At 49.5% G+C, this 12,998-nt stretch overlaps 2 protein-coding genes across 2 annotated transcripts in view; both read right to left on the minus strand.

The window, feature by feature from the left end:
* The window catches only part of AGMAT (agmatine ureohydrolase (agmatinase)), a 2,944-nt gene extending 2,768 nt beyond the window's left edge, over positions 1-176 (minus strand). The window contains exon 1 of the mRNA XM_009889983.1: positions 11-176. Coding sequence (XP_009888285.1) covers positions 11-176 — 166 coding nt within the window. The remainder of the gene's footprint in view (positions 1-10) is intronic.
* A 2,561-nt stretch (positions 177-2,737) lies between these two features.
* PINK1 (PTEN induced putative kinase 1) overlaps positions 2,738-12,998 on the minus strand; it is a 14,693-nt gene continuing 4,432 nt past the window's right edge. The window contains exons 2-8 of the mRNA XM_009889984.1: positions 10,824-11,135; positions 9,725-9,828; positions 7,568-7,750; positions 6,505-6,668; positions 4,765-4,892; positions 3,409-3,645; positions 2,738-3,017 (exon numbers count right to left, since the gene is read on the minus strand). Of these exons, the coding sequence (XP_009888286.1) occupies positions 2,757-3,017; positions 3,409-3,645; positions 4,765-4,892; positions 6,505-6,668; positions 7,568-7,750; positions 9,725-9,828; positions 10,824-11,135 (1,389 nt within the window). The 3' untranslated portion in view covers positions 2,738-2,756. The remainder of the gene's footprint in view (positions 3,018-3,408; positions 3,646-4,764; positions 4,893-6,504; positions 6,669-7,567; positions 7,751-9,724; positions 9,829-10,823; positions 11,136-12,998) is intronic.

Genomic DNA, 12,998 nt, shown 5'->3' on the forward strand with positions numbered 1-12,998 from the left:
GGAGCCAGACTTCCCGGGGCAGCAGCTGGCTGCAGCCGGCCCAGAGCCGGCACCTCATCCTGCCCCACAGCCTCCAACCCTCTGTCCCACACGGAGCGGAGCGAGAGGTGCCGCGGAGCCTGTCCCGTTTCGGCTGGAGCGCCGCAGCCGGGCAGAGGGCCAGCCGCCTCTGCCATGCCTCCCTCCGCCCTTCCCGGGGTTCAAAGTACAGCCGGACACCTCGCTGCTCTGGGAAGGGCACACATTCGGCTGGCGCCTCGCGTTCCCCCTCCCGGCCGCCCCCTTTCCCCATGGCATGGTCTGCTTCCCGGCAAACACCGGGGACAAACGCGGCAGCAAGGGTCTTCAGCCTAGGGATTAGCACGACGGGGCAAGAGGGACGCGCTGGGAAACGTTCCGGTTTTGCTCCCCTTCGGGCATTTGCAGAAAATAAGGCAGCATTTGTTGCGTTAACAGCATGTGCTTTTCAATTGCACTTGACAAAAGCACCCGGAATGCTGAAGAATCATAAAAAATGTCTCATTAACGAAAGGCAGGCAGTGAATGAAAACAAAACAAAACAAAAAAGTCTAACCTCAGCAGAACCGTAGACAAACAAAATGCAAGCACACGAGAAGCAATAATAGGGATTTAAGAACCAGAGACAGTGCTGCAGGACAAGCGTTTAAGGCCATTTTTGAGGCCCGAGAGATGAAATGAGATGATTTCCAGGGGAAGCAAGTTTGCAATGTCTGGAGTTAACCAGCACAGCACAAACCCTGATTGACCTAATAACGACACGCTTGAAATCAGATGGCTCCGGCTCCCAATTCTGCTCCCTGCTCGTGTAGCGATTGGACCTGGGAGGAAAAATCAAAGGGAAAAAAAACACAGCAGAAAGCCCACTCCACACTTGGTTTGGACGCGGAATGTGTGTATATTCCACACCCGCTACTGCGGGACAAGGAAAGACTCAAGAAGCGGAGCTGCGCCTTGCTGAGCTAACCAGCTCTTGCTGGCTCAGAGAAACAGCAGAACAACAGAAAGAGAAGTCAGAGCTGAGATCTACCAAAAAAGTGACAGTATTGACTCTTCAAAAAGCTCCAGAGACAGTGTTTGGGGAACTGGCCTCGCTGCTAGTGATGGGGGCACAGAGCTCAGGGAAGAGCACGCACACAAACTCAAGGCAGCCATCGCAGCTAAAAATGTGCTGCAGGAACTCAGTACCTAAGAAAAAAGCAGCAGCAGCAGCTTCGGTTAGGGTCAGACCAAGATTAAAAAGTTCTTTTTCTGCAAATTTTACCCCAAAGAGCTCATTTTCTATGATTTCCCAGGCTCTCCCTTCTTTCCAGCCCCAGAGGTGTGCCGTGTTCACAGGCAAAATGAGCAGGGCTGCTCCCTGGCACGTAGTTTTGCACTGTTGCCGAACTAGACGCCGTTTCAACGTGTGAGACCCTGATGGCACGTTACTGCGTGATGATTAGCGATATCAGCCATTTGACACACGGTGTCACCGACCTGGAAATTTGCAAGAGCAGCCAGTGATTTACCGTTCAGGAGAGTACAAAACGGGCACATTCAGGAGGCAAGGTCCGTTCCTCTTCGGGAAACTCCACTCGGTGGTATAAAATAACATGTTCCGGAGAAGGGACTGGAAAGAGCTGAATGATCTTTTAAGACACCACTGAATCAGGGGAACATTGCCCCGTAGGCCTCCACAGCCTAACGTCTGGATCCCATGAATGGAGAAGAACTAGATTTAGAGCACCCACTCAGCAGCAGAGCTTAATCTTCAATTTATTGTGCAACAACTTTCTCCCCAAGTTCCTCTAAACACAATTACAGACATGAAATCGAATGAGGTTTTCATAAAGACCACTGTTGTTGTTTAAACATCGATGTCTTCCAAACTCTCCAACCAAAGGATAAACTTCATTGTTAAACAGAAAAACCAGGCAGGCAAACCAGAAGAGCATCAGACTGAACTCCTTAAGCAGGCACTGCCCCTCAGCCCCATTTCGGTTGCAGTATTATCCCTAACCGGACAGTCTGACTCGGCTTTGGACCCTGCAGCAGCACTCACTGCACAAATACAACAGTCAAGAAACAAATATAAGCGGGTTTGGGGTTCATTGTACTTGTGCTATTTTGCATACAACTAGCGAGGTATTTAATAGTGCGTTATCGTAAGAAGCGACTAGCTCCTGACGCTCACGTTACCAGTCAGCACCTCACTAGGAGGCTTTTAGGCTGTCATTTTATAACAACATACGTCTGCAGCTGCGGAGGAGTATCATCCTAAGACCACTGCCGGTTTCCCTATGAAAAGAAAGACTGCACGTCCCTTTGCTAGCTCAGCTTTCTCGGTGTATTGTTTAAATCCGTGATGCTTCCGTGTAAAGAGCAGCTAGACGGTGCCTCCTCCCACACACATCCCCTTCTGAAAGGGAACTTGCTTCACCCAACACATGACTTCGAAGTCAACTATGAATTCCCGAATGTGAGCAAAACCAACCACGTACCTCAGGACACCTGCAAGGTCCGCAAACCCTCACACCAAGAGAGTAACGAAGCAAGAGCATTTCCTCTAGCAGGGAGAGAAAAGCAGCGTGTACTAACACTTGCTAGAGATAAACTCAACAACCTCTTAAACACAGCCCTGCAGTTTTGCTCCCTAAAGCGCTACAGGATTCCAGGCAGACAGAGAGGACAGATTCCTACGTGCCTTTAGAAAGTGTCGTTTATCTATCGCATGGTCGTGTTCCAGATGGTACTCTTCACTCGGACCGGCTTCTCCAGGCCAGCAACAGGAATAGTGCTGCCCAGAGGTCTTCATACTCAAGGTTTGCCAAAAAGCACATCTTCATTTTGGTTTCTACCCGGCTTTTATCCACTAGTCTGTCCGTGAGCAAAGCGGCCGCAGACTGGCAGAGAAGCCAGGCGATCATCTGGTCGGGTTTCAGGGTCTTGGACGCTAGAACGCTTTCACCCCAGAGGCTTAGGTGAAGCACGTTAGCAGCAACTCTAGCAGACAATCTCTGCAAAAAGAAGGAAAGGGAAGATTAGCCGATCCTGCTGCAACCCTGTCACATCGCTAGCATGTAGCGTCTACACTGCCAAAAGTCCCCCGGGCCTCCCCAAAGGCACCGCAAAGTCTCCATGAATAAAAAAGCTCTTTGTCGCTATTTATTATCAGGCAGCTGCAGGTAACCCCCATCAATTTAAGGTCCAGTCCCTGCTACAAACATCCACTGAATTCACTGAATTCAGCGCCCGCACTGTACTTCAGCAAAGACCTTTTGCTTGTCTTTGATCATTATCTGGGCTGCAGCGATACCTGGATTACACCTGAGCCCTCTGGAGTGAAATGATCTATAAACAATATTCCCACAGGCTGGTTAGACGACTTCTTCACGACAAGTTTCTTACCTTGTTGGGATCCCTCTGAAGTAACATCTTTATCACTTGCTTCACCTCAAGGGGCACGCGATCGGGCAGGCTTGGCAGCTGGTCTTCACGGTAACTTCTGCTTTCCAGAGTGGAGTCCCCGTGGCCGTAGAAAGGATTGGCCATGCCGAGGATTTCATAGGCGATTGCTCCGACAGCCCAAGCATCGGCTTTGCTGTAGTTGATCACCGTGCCTGGACCAGGTGACGCCGTGATCACCTGTCACAGAGATGGCGACGTTCAAATAAACAGCTCGAGTATACGCTCTGTGCTAAAACTCATTTTCAAGGGTCGAGTCAGCATTTCCGCTGAAATAAACCGAGACTGAAATGAAAGCTAGATTTCATCTAAATCTCTGGTGTAAATATTCCCTATTGGCGTGCTCTAGACACTGCTCAGCCCAGCAGGACACTGGGAGGAGTTCGGTCATTGTGCCTAGGCTTTAGTCATTGCCCCTGACCAGCATTCACAGAGTCCCGAGGGTTATTCCGCTCTGGGATTTTAGGCAGACAGGAGACATGCAGACGAACAACCAACACTGCGCCGGCACTTCAGCAATGCAAGGCAAGGTGCTCCAGGTCAAGCAGACAGTTAAGGGTGTTTTCGCTTTTATTACGGTTATCATCAGAGAAATAAAAAGGAACTGTAAATTGTTTCACAACCACCTTGAACTTCACCCAAAACCTACTGTCGCAACACAAGGACTGCTGCATAAACCTTTTTAATAGCTACACAGAAAGCGGCCCGAGAAAAGACTGAAGAGCAAACTTTTTGTGGTAAAGGTCAAATCTGCCTCGTAACACCGACTGATGACGTTTCACCTTTTAGCGCTCAAGGTGGCTGTTTGACAACTGCTCAGCACAGGTCTGAAGAGATTTGGTTTTTTTTAATTCACGCAGAGATGTTCAGCAAGCATAAGTCAAGTTAGGACATGGACCTCCTACGCCACTTTACAGGACACAGCTCTCCATGAGGGAGCACAGGGTGAGATTAGTTACGCAGTAAACAGCCACAGGTCCCGTCTTGCATGACCGAGTTATGTCAATAAGCAGGAACGGGTAGAAAATGATCGATCCGATTGCAGAGGCTTTCGGCAGGTATCACTGCGAGCACACACCAGCTGAGACCACATAAGCAAGTGCGCACGCGGGGGGAAGGCTCGGGGACAAACCACAGCAAAGTGATGTGTACGCACACCCTCCACTGCTTCTAGACCTTCTAATCCCACCTTTTTTCAGGTTCCTGTCACAGCCTGCACCACAGGCTGAAACTTTTCAGTCCTGACAGCAGGACAAGCAGACAACCAGCAACACAAACCATTACTAGAGGGAGATTTACCTCGGGTGCCATAAGACAGCCGTTGCCGCCCCGATCCACGTAAGAGCTGGTGAAAGGCAGTCTCAAGCCGATGTTTTCATCTGCCAAACAGCAACCGAAGTCCGTGATGACCAGCCAGGGGCAACCAGCTGCGAACGACACGGGGCTAGCAGAGTTAGTGTTCAGTTCGGGTGTACCTGGCTGTATCAGACACCACATCACATGCACACCAGAGACAGTCTTCAGGAACAAGCTCAAAACCCCCAGGAATCAGCACATACACGCGCTCTTTTCCTGCTTCTCCTCTGTAGGTGAAATACTGGTTTTGTTAAAACAAAACTTTTTATTCCATTTCCTCTTTAAAAAATATTATTGTTCCCCATCTAACACGTGTCTCAAAAACCATCGCAGATGCCATCAAATGAAAGGCACTTAAAGTTAGAAAGTCATCCATGACGGAGGAATATATTCATTTTTTCCCCTTTGTTTTTATCTAAGCAAAAGCTACAGATACATAGATACACGCTCAGCTATAGCAAAAGGCTGGAGACCCTTTACATTTGTTACCAGTCCTTGTCCTTGGTGACAAGTCAAACATTGCAAAGTAGTATCATTACTTCTCCAGACTCCGACACGGAAAAATCGATGCTTTACATCATTCCTAACCACATTCAGCATTGCTCCACACCAGCTTTTCCTTACAGAAATGAAGGATGGCATTAGTATTGCTGAAAACCTTCCACAGCTGCTGCACCAAGACCTTTAATTACACAGATCCGGCTGCCTGCTATTGTTTCCTGCCCGTTCGAATCTCAATCGGGCTAAAGAAGAGCTCAGGTAATTCAAATCTCAGTTAGAGAGGCTGACAGGATGTCCTGGTTCTGGCAGGGATGGGGTTAATCTCCCCCGGAGCCGGCAGGGGGCAGGTATTCCATCCCAGGTGACCCATGCCCGGGCTATAAGAGGAGCTGGCCGGGGCGAGGAGAGCAGTCGCCATTCGGGGGTGGGCTGCGGCGGTGCGGGTCCGGGTCCAGTCGGTGCGCTTCGCGGCGGTACTGTAATCGCGTTTTCGTCTTTTCCTTTTGCTGTTCTGTTAAATTGCACTCTTTTAACCCACGAGTTTGGCCCTGTCATTTTCTTTTTCCACGACTGTGGAAGTTGTGCGAGCGGCTGCGTGGTTCTTTGTTGCTGGCTGAGGCCAAACCACGACACAGGAGAACAAGACGACGCAAACACTACTTTTGGCTTTAACGCTGTCGGTTCCTTGCCTTCCAGTTGATGTTTCATCATCCCAGGGTGCATCACTATCAACCTGACCCACCGAGAGGTGGGATTTTAAGAACCACGCTGTGCTATTTGGCTAGTGAGAGACGACAGCGCCAAGAGCCTGAAGCAAAGGCACCTCCAGCATCATCGATTTGGCGTTACTATATGCCCATCTGCTCCAGCCAACATTTGCTCTGTTTGTGCAACGCAAAACCTCAGCAATACTCTGCATCTCTCCATCTGATTACAGCACAACGCTCCTTTCAAGTCTGTTTTAATGATCCAAACCTGAGGCACAGACAGGATAAATGACTTCCCCAGTGCTGCAGTGACAGCAAGTGGTAAGCGAAAAACTAAACTCGAGATTCTTCAAAGGGTTTGTTACTCGTTTTTCCCCCAAAACGCACACCTGAGTAGGACCTCCCCAAATACCTACATGACTGCATCACTTCTGTGCCTGACTTAATTGGCATTTCTACTCAGCGATCTACATACCAGAATCAAATTCAACCAGGATGTTGTCAGACTTCAGGTCTCTGTGTGCGATTCCGTGTCGAACAAGATGGTCCACGCCTTCCAAGAGCTGTAAAATCATCATTGTGGAGAGACCAACATCCGGACTGTTCTCCCTCAGATACTGCCGCAGGGTGCATGGATAACTAGTCAGAACAAGGAAAACCTCTGAATTAGCAACCTGGAAGCTTATCGCCTGCGGTTCAACCTCAGTGCTGGCTGGCTGGGGATACAGCAGGCTTGTATGTGCCAAATTCTTCCTGACCTCCGCGACGCCTTCCCACCTCCCAGCCTCAACCTGACACCTCTCCCCTGTCTGCTGCTCTCAAATCCTCTATTTTGCAACAACACCCACCACTGAATTTTCAGCACTCTCACCCGAGTTCAACAACTGCGAATAAAATAAGCCTCTTAAACAGCATGGCAGTCATTCTTACAGTGGTCATTCTTACATGTTTTTATGTACTGGTGTTATATTTTGCATGAAAGAGGAGGCAGATTAATAATGCAGATTGTACGAGCAAAATGAGGAGATGTGCTAATCAGGAGACAGAACATATTCTTGAAATACAGAGAGGACAGAGCACTTCTCCAGACGCAGGCAGAACAAAGGACTGGGAAACAGAAGGTGCTTTTATGTCAGTGCCACTGAAGTACTCATTCAAAACCAAAACGCAACTGAGAAAGCCAAAAATGCCGAGCGCTAATAAATCTCATTACTGATTCTACTCCGTCTCTAGCAGCGTATCCGGACTAGGGGTGAAGTTCAGACTCAGAAGGGCAGACAAATGGGGACAAGCTCCACATTTCTTACTTTAATTTGGGGTAATTATTAAAAAGAACAGCTTGTCTTCATCATCGAACAAGAGTTAAAATCTCAAGGACTTGGAACAGGTCTTTGGAGGCATTTCCAAGAGCATACTCCGCTTTTTGGCAGCAGCCCAGGCTAAGTTTTTGCAAGGACCCGTGCAGCAGCAGAACACACAGCCCCACTGGGCAGTGTCACGAAAAGCCTGAGTCGCATAACAAGCTTCTCTCTACCTACTTCTTCATCACCAAGAAGAGCGTGCGGCTGTGACCGATCCCTCTGGGATTCAGGCTTAACGGAAGAACATCAGGATAGTCTGCGAAGGCTCCGGGCAGCAAAGGGACTGAGGATGTGAATGCTCGGATCACCTGGATTATATTTGGATGAGGCTGCAACTTCTTCCTCCCAAGGACAGGTTTTCTGCACAAAAGTGTAGATATCACAGATTACATCGGTCTCCTGGTCAGTTCTGATTTATCACAGGCACATCTCTGCTATTTCTGAAATAACTTTTCATTAATACGGCCCGTCCTCCCCACCCAAGGGTTCCAAAACAGTTGGAATAAACATGTTTATTCTGCAGTAAAAACCTTATTAGGGGGAGCATTAAGGTTTCCCAGTACAGATTACAGGACTGCACGTTAAGCAAATACTCAAACGTTCACATCCTGGAAACCAAACAGCGACAGCAACCTCCCTGCCCTCCCGGCCAATTTCCTAACCAGCGCCTCAGCCCAGCATTTCCCACGTTGATGCAGAGCACCCACAGCCTGAGCAGATCCAGCGCAGCAGCGGGCAGGTCCCAGCACTTTCTCCGGAGTCCAAAATCTACCCTGGTGCTTCCCACAGCAAAGCCAACCATCATCAAGGCAGTGCGGTACACCAGCAGAGGGTACACAGCCCAAGACTACACCTGTGGCTGTTGGGACTCTCTTGTAACTGGATTTCCCTATATACAATGGTTGAACAGGAAATACTGGTGCTTTACCAGCGCAGCAAAAGAAGCTTTGCTGGAAAACCTTACACTTAACATGCAGCCTTTAATTTTATTCAAACTCTACTAGCCCTTCCCTGCTGCTAACAAAGGCAGAGCTAGTCACAGGCTGCTTCTCGGTTCAAAAAGAACTACAACAGCAGCTTTAGAGGAAAAAAAAAAACCCAAACACAATTACTTTGCTAGACATAAAATAAAACTCAGCTTCACACTAGGCATATCAATTTAGACCCTCTATTTTATGGCAGAGGCAGGAAGCACTCACTACAATGAAAGGCAGGTTACCTATCTGTAGCTGCAAAGCAGATCTCTCCCCTCTCCTCTCCTGAATGTCAAATATCCCTTTGGCTGCTCTGTTGCATTCTCAGCGAGCGACGTACCACACAGCATTCATTATTCATTGGTATTGGCAGCTGAGATGTATTTGAAATTTAAATCAGACAATCTGGACTGCGGACCCCATTGTTTCAAATCGAACAAAAAGACGCGTTTTTTAACGAAAAGATAGCTAACTCAGGATAACTTAAAAGTTTCCGTCTAATTTTCCACCTTCGTCCTGTTTGCTCACTTCTCACTTGGGTGCAAGAGTGGGAACCGAGTCATTTTCCACTTTCTTTCTTGCCAGTTTCTACCTCCCTGCCCAGCACCCATTTTACAACCAAACCAGTTCTAGAATAGTACAGTCAAATTGTATGACAGTCAAATTGTTTGATGTTTAATACAGTCAAATTGTTACCGACTGCAGGTGTGTATTTCTGTAATTAAAAAGCACCGTGATGCACATTTAAATGATGTTTAATCAGAAGTAGATTCTCCCAGCCTTTAACTCCGCAGATATCAAAGCGTTTTACGCATGGGGAAACTAAGAGACGCGGCACAGAAGTGCTCAGCCACAGTCACCCATCAGACCGCTGGCAGGACCCCAGTTGGTCCCCAATTACTCTCGTGCCCTTCCAATGCCCTTCTGGACTATGCCATCAAAGCCGGCACAGTTTACCTGTAGGTATTCCCCCCACGCCAACAAGCTGTGCCACGAGCGGCTCCTCAGAGTAAACAAGACTGTGTTAAATCACTATTTGAACAGCGGTATTGCTATGTGGTTTCCTAACTGTGCTGGAGAAAAGCACACCGCAGAAGAAATCCCCAAGGCAGCCAGCAGCCTGTCCCTGCGTGATGTTTGAGGTGTGCGGCACTTCTGAAGGCACCGTCCTTTAGACAAAACACACGCATACTCCTCCTGAGCCATTAAGAATCCCAAGACTTTGTTTTTACCTACTTTCAGGAATTATTACAGAAACCTCTGGCCATCTTAACAGTACAAATGTGCTGCAAAATTAATTGCTGGGTAAAATTTGTGCGTCACCGTTTGAGAGCCGCCGCCGTCTCCATCGTGACTGTACCTGCGGCCAGAGACGGCTCCGTATTCTCCGGCTAAGGCAACCCCCGTGGCTGGAACAAGCTCTCGGCCCATAGCATCGAGGATGGCTTCACTTGACGAACCAGCCTGCAACAGCAATGACACGCCATGTTGGTTAAGCTCCAAAATCATCCAGCCTCAATACAGACTGAAAGCAGATAATCCCAACGCTGGCTTTGTATCTGGAGTTAGATCAACCGAGACTAAATCGAAGGGACTCCCTTCTCTACTTTGAAAATCAGGGAAGGCAATTAAAGAATTTACTAAGGCATGTGGCAAGGCCTTTACTTGCAGAAAGAAATCCATTTGTCTCTTCAAATGCATCCTCAACTGTTACCACTCTGAGCTATATGTTTACATTCACCATCAACTTCCAAACCTGACTGGAAAAGCCCAGTGCTAAATGCCAGGGTATTTCTGGAGCCCAAGGGATTTCAGATGTCGGCATTTTGGAAGTCTCTTCAAATATCCACTTGTCACATCAAGTGCCACAAAAACTCTTCCAAGTGACAAGCAACGTGGATCTTATTTTAAGTGTGAAATTCACAATGTGATGCACACTGAGGGTGTGGATCATCAGAGAGTCACACGGGCTGGGAAACACCAGCGCAGATCTCTCCCGTTCACTTCACGGCAAGAGGACCCAGCAGGCAGGTTACTGCCCTGCCCCTGTGACCACTGACTCGCACCTCAGCCGTGCTTTGCACAAGAAAATCTATTTCTGTCCTGACACCAACAAGGACACCAATTCCTAAAGCAGTGGCAGCAGTGGATTTCCATTTCTTACACCATGCCATTACAGCCAGCTTCAGAACAACTTCCTTTCCACAAACATCACCGCCATAACCAACAACTTCACCACCAGCAGTTCTCAATGCCAATTCCAGAGGAATGATGAACGCTAATTACCTTGCTCTGGGACCGCTCGCTAACAATTGACATCTCCAATGTCACATATCAACAGCTTTGTTTTGATACGCTCATCGTGCGCTACGTAATTAGTGCTTTCAACACTGAAGTGTTAAATATTTCAGCTGGACTTTCCCAGTGACAGACGAGGAGATTAAGAACCCACGCCTTACCGAAATGTTCCACATCATTTTGATAGCTAACGGAAAAGCCTCTTTCGGTTGGTGTTTCACGACGGGCTCCTCTTCAGCCGCCTGTGAGGCCGAGCCATGATCCTGCTGCACGGCCGGCCCCCGCCCTGCGAGATGGCTGCCCTCCGCACGCCCCCGACGATCGCAAGAAAAAGGAATAGCTGCTTCGTACACAGCGGCGCTGCAGCCCTTCCCGATGGGTTGGCCGATGAGATATTCTTCCAACTTGAAGCCCTGCCAGCGGAAGGAGCTCAGGGGATCTTTCTGCGGCTTGTTCTTTCCAACAAACACTGTCTGAAAGGAATAAGAAAAGACAATGATAAAAAAACCCGCTCGGTTATTCAAGACTTCCCAGCGAAGAACTCCCTTACTGTTTAAGTGGTATTACGCGTCCCGTTGGGTTGGTCCTACTTGAAAGGCACAATCAGGCTCTAACCATTAGGCTCAAATCACTGTAACCACAGGAAAAACAATTTGCAGACCATATATTTTTGTCTGAAACAAATTACCCCTAAAACAGTCTTTACCAAAGGTGCTCTTTCTGAAGGTGCTGTAGATGCACTGGAAGAAAAGGAATGAGGAGGGGGAGTCATTTGCTATTATAGAACATAAGTATGTTTTGTAAAGACAAGTCTAATTAAATACTTCTAAAAAGAGATGCTTTATTACACTTTTCTCCCCTTCCATAAATAAACCAGGCAAATAGCATTTAAGAGAAAATCCAATTAAGAGCAACAACAGATGGAAAAACAATGCCCTGAGCTTTTGCGGCAGCCGAGTATGAGGGCTAGTTAGTTAGAGGAAGAGTGAATCAGTGACAGGAGAAAGCTGGGGGAAGAAATCAAAAGAGACAAGAGAAAACAAAGCACAGGCGGGCTGTTCCAGAGCTTAACCACAGCGTTCACAATCCTGCAGGTCTGGTGGCACCCCAGCTGTCACCTGGACCCATATAACCAGGCGCACTTGTCTGTGTGCTACAACCCCGATGCACCGGTGGCTTCCCTAGGGATGTGCCCGGTGGCAAAGGGACACAGATTCAGGTACGGTGAAAGGGGGAAGACAACAAATTTAACTACCCAGCGAGAGCAGGGGATGGAAAGCATCCTGAGAAACTTCAGGGAAAGGCAGAACCTCTGCGGGAATGTGTTTGTCTGCCGGTTAGTGGGGCAGGTGACAGCTGGCTCTGAACACCAAAGGTCTATTTTTACTCATGAAATATGTTCAGCACCGTCCGTCCCCGGTGCCCTGCCAGCATGGCCTGTCCCAGCCTGGCGGGGCTCCCGTCTCTCTCGGGGAGAAGGGACGGAGCTGGGGGCTTCGCGCCAGCCTCCTGGGACACGAGACCCTCCATCACCAGCGCCCTCACCCCTCCCTTTGCGGGGGAACAGGGAGTGAGGGGCTCCCCACAGAGAGGACCCCCTCACTACCTGCTTTAGGGTGGCGAGGGGCTGATGATGCAGAGGCTTCCCCCGTACCCTATTTTTGGGGATGAAGAGGTGTCTGTGGGGCTGCCCACAGCTGGTCCCGCATCAGGGATGTGACTGAGAGCTACTCATAGAAGTGCTCTCCACCTTCCTTGGAGGGGGGAGATAGGGAGGTGTACCTGAGGGGCTCCCCACAGCAAGGACCCCCCCCATCTCCATCATGGAAGGCATCTGAGGGGCTCCCCACATTCAAGACCACCCCCTCCGCTTCACAGAGGGTGTCTGAGGGGCTCCCCTTCATGGAGGGCGTCTGAGGGGCTCCCCATGTTCAGGACCGCCCTCTCCGCTTCACAGAGGGTGTCTGAGGGGCTCCTCATACCAAGCCCCCTCCCCCGCCCCTTCACGGAGGGCATCTGAGGGGCTCCACACAGCACGAAACCTCCTCTCCCCTTCACGGAGGGCATCTGAGGGGCTCCACACAGCACGAACCCTCCTCTCCCCTTCATGGAGGGTGTCTGAGGGGCTCCTCACAGCAAGGTGACCACCCTGTCCCCACCATGGAGGGTGTCTGAGGGCTACTCATACCAAGAACCACCCCCCACCCCTTCACAGAGGGTGTCTGAGGGCTCCCCACAGCAAGGGCCACCCTGTCCCCTTCATGGAGGGCATCTGAGGGGCTCCCCACAGCAAGGGCCACCCTGTCCCCTCCCTGGAGGGCGTCCGAGGGGCCGCC

The sequence above is a fragment of the Charadrius vociferus genome, unplaced genomic scaffold (genome assembly GCF_000708025.1).
Source record: "Charadrius vociferus isolate BGI_N301 unplaced genomic scaffold, ASM70802v2 scaffold838, whole genome shotgun sequence".
NCBI classification, from domain to species: Eukaryota; Metazoa; Chordata; class Aves; order Charadriiformes; family Charadriidae; genus Charadrius; species Charadrius vociferus.